The 6,248-nt window shown below is 40.3% G+C and overlaps 1 protein-coding gene across 1 annotated transcript in view; it reads right to left on the reverse strand.

Moving 5' to 3' along the window:
- The window catches only part of LOC115439910 (G-protein coupled receptor Mth2), a 91,440-nt gene extending 85,263 nt beyond the window's left edge, over positions 1-6,177 (reverse strand). The window contains exon 1 of the mRNA XM_030163979.2: positions 5,579-6,177. Within this exon, the coding sequence (XP_030019839.1) occupies positions 5,579-6,076 (498 nt within the window). The 5' untranslated portion in view covers positions 6,077-6,177. The remainder of the gene's footprint in view (positions 1-5,578) is intronic.
- Positions 6,178-6,248: the final 71 nt, after the last annotated feature.

A 6,248-nucleotide genomic window follows, 5' to 3' on the forward strand; every position in this document is an offset into this window, starting at 1 on the left:
TGGCATCTTACTACCGGAATCCTCGTAAGTCACACAAGATTAGACTCGATATTAACTTCTATGTGTGGCATATTTATCATTTTCTCATTATAAAGATAGCTTTTGTGGTTAGATCGCATGACTTCTTACATGAGAGTCCCCATATCACCCTATAACTGCATACAAGTCTAAACTGGTTTCCAAATATATACTAACATCACGCTTTTATACCTGAAGGGGCAGGCAAAGGTGCAACCAGGACACGCACTTTTTGTCATATATGTTAGTCGCATTACAGGACAGGGGACGAGTCTATAGTCAAATTGGACATAAATTGCCGACTCCGGGCTGATAGTGGTAAAAAAACCCAAATACAATTTTGCCCGACCAGGGATTCGAACCCAGTACCTCAGAGCAATGACCATACTGCGCTCACAATACAACTCCACCACCGAGGCCGTCTCAACCGAATATATCCCATCATAAATCAAAACCAAAGTATCAAAGTAAATACGAGCATCAATCACGAGCGTATGATACGAAACGAGTCAATCAGACTCTATTAGCGCCGTACAGGACAGTATTGGCAAGGAAATTATTGATTTGCGCCTAATTTCCGGTTGATTGGCGCCGATGGTCGGCTGCGGGCGGGGGGCGTGGACGCGGTCAGGGCTGCGAGGTGGTCACCCTACACGGAACTATACTAAATAATACCTGTATTTTTGTAATTGAATAATGTAGATAATTGGAATCGATATTGCGATTTATATTGTCGCCATATGGAGCGTTGAATATCTGTATCATGGCTATAATTTAATAATGTCGCGGATAATTCGAATCTATATGATAATCACATCGCCCTATGGAAATATTCTAAATAATACATTTATGGTTCAGTGGCTAAAGTTCCATTCAACCCGATTACTACCGGCTTCCCTTTTTGTAGTTTATGTAAAGTCTAATTTATCATTAGAACGATTTTCAAACGACATTTATGCATTTTAGCACCTATATGTTCGCCACTGGTATGGTTTTGTAATTAAATAATGTAAATGATTCGATTTCCGAATCGATATTGGGATTCATTGTCACGTGGCCCTCCGGAACTATACTAATTAATACCTGGGGCCTTATTCTATACGACAGTGTACACTCGTAACGTGGCCGTTATCTTCGTAAAATTTACTTAAGATGGTTTTTTTTATTGTCTTAAAAGCGACGCGGTGCGTTAAGTTACGCACTGTCAAAAAACGTATGGCACAGAGAATTAGACCTCTGTATGACTGTAATTAAATAATGTTGCAAATAATTCGAATCGATATATATGTATGGAACTATTTAAAATAATACCAGAATGAAGAAGCCTTAGCCAAGTCCCCTTTTAGTGAAATGACAATCGTTAACGCTAAAAGAAAACAAAAATAATATAGGAATGGCACATCCTAGGACAGACTTATCTATAGGATATGTCATTCGAATACATTTTTTTGTTTTCTATTGCCGTTGACCACGGATCCTGTATCGTAATCAAATAATGTGGCTTATGATATGGTGATTTATACATACATAACATCACGCATTTTATCCCCGAAGGGGTATGCAGAGGCGCAACTAGGGCACCCACTTTTCGCCAAGTATGTTCCGCCCCATGATGTGATAGGGGGCGATCCTATCGCCATATCGGGCACAAATTCCAGACTCCGGGCTGATACTGAGCAGAAAAACCCAAATATCACTTTGCCCGACCCGGGATTCGAACCCAGGACCTCAGAGCGCTATTGTACCGGACATGCAATACAACTACGCCACCGAGGCAGTGCAGGCAGCAGGTGATTTATTGTTTTTAAATAATAGACAATTGTTGTTATACGATGTGCGTTCAGGTTGTGATAAATATTGGTTTGAGGATAAAATATTGAAAGAGGTTCGATAATAATGAGCTATCGAACTAATTCAAATATTGTGCGTTCTGCAATATTCACTAGATAATTTCCTAAGTACTTTATTTGCAATGTTATATAGGTATAAAAAAACATGAAATAAAATAAAACCTAAACACGTATGTCGTCGGTATTTCCATAAAATGTTTTTAAATCTGTTTTCCCGTTACCAACATTAACTGGTAGATACATACAAACAGGATAAGTATTTAAAAAATATTTTAATATCATCTACAATGCCGTTTGTTTTACGCAAAATTATTTTCAATCAATATTTTGTTGAAAAACTAAATTGCTCTACAAAGTAAGTTAAAAATCGAACGTAGCATTATTTAACCGTCAACGTAGAAGCTATGCCTTATATGGCAGCCCTTGTGTGCATGGCGCACCCCAGCTAGTTTCGCAAAACGTTAACTATCGGGCGAGAGGTCAGGCGGTAAGAATCGCTCATATCATTGTCAAACTAATTGAAAACCTGTTTTCAGGAATACTTGTTTAGGGATATATTTACAGCGTTTTTAAGGTTTTTACATGTAGGTAATTTAATTTATAACAATACTAGCTAATGCGACAGAAGTTGTCCTGTCTTACCTATGAATTTCTGTCAATCGTTGACAGTTATTTCAAACAACTGACAATTATGTAAAATTATCGTTCAGTTTTCTAATTTTTCAAAATTTTTCGCTCAACTTCCTTAAATTTTTCTTTCATACAAACCATCCAACAATAAAGAACACATAAAAGAAAGATTTATCTAATTTGGTGCAGTCGTTTGGAAGTTATGCGCGTAGAAACATTTCGGTGATTCATTTTTATTTATAAAGATTTCTTTTGTTTATTGTAATATTGACGAATACTAATACCCAACGTAAAAACCTATTATTAATTTATAAAACGTCTTCGTGTTTTGTTAGAATATAGAAATAATTTGGGCTTAACTATAATAATAGTTAAAATTTTATTATATCTCTACACATGTCCATGGATTAAATCCGAGACGATACCAACTTATTTATAATGAGGATTATCTTGTTACCTTAGGTGTGAAACTAGTAAAATTATTTTGTTCCTGGGTTCGATCCTTTGTTCGGACAATTCATATGGGTAATAGCCTCAGCAAACCCGTGAGTTGGTCAGAATTTAAATTTGTCGTGATTCGGGGATAGCGTGACTCATTTCATATAATGGGATGGAAATAAAATTCGTAAAATTTGAGTGCATAGGCGCGTATGGTAGAGCACCTCTACCACTGCATCAGGGATGTACGTATATGTATGTAATGAACCTGGGCTAATAAAAGTATCAAGCTAAAAATAATTACTTAAATATCCACGATGCTTTTAAACAATGTTTGTAAATCAATCGTAAAGTACGAACAAATTAGTAACTAAACTAGCACGCTTGATGGTAGCGACATTTGCTAAAATGCAATCAAATATTAAAATTATTAAAAAATAATAATCGAAACCCCGTAGATCAAAATCAGTTTCTTGTACAAGTTATGAATATCTGGTTATAACAGGCCGACATAATTGTGTCGACTGCCAAGGGGTAATCATCTTTCGTCAGTCGACATTCTATTAGACCCCACTCCACTTACCATCAGGTGCAGTGGTCACTTTGCAATACCCGCATAAAAAAGTATATCTATACTATTATATAAAGCTGAAGAGTTTGTTTGTTTGTTTGTTTGTTTGAACGCGCTAATCTCAGGAACTACCGGTCCAAACTGAAAAATTCTTTTTGCGTTGGATAGCCCTATGTTCGTGGAGTGCTATAGGCTATATATCATCACGCTATACCCAATAGGAGCGGAGCAGTAATGCCTAATCTCAGGAACTACCGGTCCGAACTGAACAATTCTTTTTGCGTTGGATAGCCCTTTGTTCGTGGAGTGCTATAGGCTATATATCATAAACGCTATACCCAATAGGAGCGGAGCAGTAATGCCTAATCTCAGGAACTACCGGTCCGAACTGAACAATTCTTTTTGCGTTGGATAGCCCTTTGTTCGTGGAGTGCTATAGGCTATATATCATCACTCTATACCCAATAGGAGCAGAGCAGTAATGGCTAATCTCAGGAACTACCGGTTCGAACTAAAAAAACATTTTGTATTGGATAGCCCTTTGTTCGTGAAGTGCTATAGGCTATATATCATCACGCTATGACCAATAGGAGCAGAGCAGTAATGGCTAATCTCAGAAACTAGGAGTTTGAACTGAATAATTATTTTTGTGTTGGATAGCCCTTTGTTCCTGGAATGCTATAGGCTATATATATCATCACGCTATGCCCAATAGGAGCGGAGCAGTAATCGCTAATCTCAGGAACTACCGGTTCGAACTGAAAAAATATTTTTGTGTTGGATAGCCCTTTGTTCCTGGAGTGCTATAGGTTATATATCGTCACGCTATGACCAATAGGAGCGGAGCAGTAATGAAACATGATGCAAAAACGGGGACAATTTATTAGTTTTGAGAGCTTCTGTTGCGTGCGCTGCGTAAACGGTTAAAGTTATGCAACAATAATGTATGACGGGATTGTTCCTCTTAAAAAGTTCTACAAAAATATATCATAAAACAAAGTCCCCCGCTGCATCGGTCTGCCCGAACGTGTTAAACTCAAAAACTACCCAACGTATTAGGATAAAATTTGGTATGGAGACAGTTTGAGACCCTGGGAAAATAACATAGAACATAGGCTCCCGGGAAACTACTACTTTTATAATGGAAAACTTTAGCCTGAAAAACTTTATAACGCGGGTGGAGCCGCGGGCAAAAGCTAGTAATAAATAAAATGTAATGCACTTTAAGTGTAAATATGCTCCATAATGCACAATACAGATAACTTAAAATACTTGACTCGCAATATCTCGAGAGCAGAGAAAATGACGTCTCACCAACCGCAATGAACAAAGTTGTAATAAATCGTGGAAGGTGTAGAGACCAGCTGGCTGTAACAAAACGCTTAAGGAGTGACACTCCGTAAAAACTGGAACTTCCTTAGTCCAAACTGTTTGAAGTTACTTCTTTAACACTTACTCTGGATTCCAGATATCGTTATGGCAAGCTATTTGAAAGTCGATTTTATCTTCGTCCGAGACTCGCATTCACCTTTTTAAAGTTTATAGGAATTCCATAAATACTTTCATGTTATCACGAATTTTCATCATTCATAAGTAGCGATTCAAGGAAAAATAATTCATGTTACTTAACGACATACCCACGAATCATTACTTGCAAAAATTTGGGCCAAACTTAACTTTACGCAATTTCGTGATAGGGTAAATATTCCTACGTAATATATCAAAAATTATCAATAGGTAGATAGATAAACATACCTAAACCTAAACATTGAATGTAGATATCCGCTGATAACGCGCCGCGAGAGCCAATCTCGCCTTGAATTTGCCCCGCGTTCAAGCGTGGTGATACAATCTACATGCACCCGTTGAAAAAATATTTTAAAAAACAATGAAGGGCATTCACTTTTATCAACGCATCGTCGCCCGGGGGGAGTTCTGAAAGGGAGCACTGAATAGAAATCCCTACGGCAACGCCGGCAGGCTATCAGTTGAGTGAATGGCTATTAACCACCTCGGGGCGACGATAACGATGAAAGGCGTTACACCCACAATGTTTGCCCTCGCTCATTACCTCGTCGGGTGGCTGGCGCAGCGTCATCGGCGGCCCCACGTCACGCTGCTCATTCACTCCCGAACTGCCACTCACACTCACTGCACTCGCTAACACAGTTCTTCCAGCGTCGCTCCCTTCGATGGCGTTCCACGGCACGTCATAGTCGTACACCTCGACGTTCATCAGACTGGAGCCGGAGTGGAATCTCCACGGGAAGTCGGTGCCGCTCTGCCGAGGCCGCCGCCTCTTGTGCCTCACTTTGTGCCTGGTGAAGCGGCCGAACCCGCCGCCGTGACTTTCCTCGAGCATAGCATTGTAGAGCGAGTCCAAGTTAACTTGTAACTTGTGCCGCTTGACGGCAGGAGGTGCCACTGTGGTGATGGGCTCCCGGGAGAGGCCCTCGGCGTCCCACAACTGTATCCTGAGGATATTGTCGTGCGAGGACAGATGAGCGCGCGCGGTCGCGAGCGCGAGTATCGCGAGTAGCAGACGGAGCGCACGCGTGGACCCGTGCATGTCTGTCGGCGGGCGCGAGCCTACTGAAGCAAGCGCGACTCGGCGAGGTTTTCCCGCGCTTTCCCGATAACGCTACGGAGCGGATACTACGAGTCCGGCATTCGACTTCAACGCCGCGCCTTCGCATCCTCGACTATGCCTTTGTAGTTTATCATCAAATGATTTGCGATAC

Source organism: Manduca sexta, chromosome 14 (genome assembly GCF_014839805.1).
Source record: "Manduca sexta isolate Smith_Timp_Sample1 chromosome 14, JHU_Msex_v1.0, whole genome shotgun sequence".
NCBI lineage: Eukaryota > Metazoa > Arthropoda > Insecta > Lepidoptera > Sphingidae > Manduca > Manduca sexta.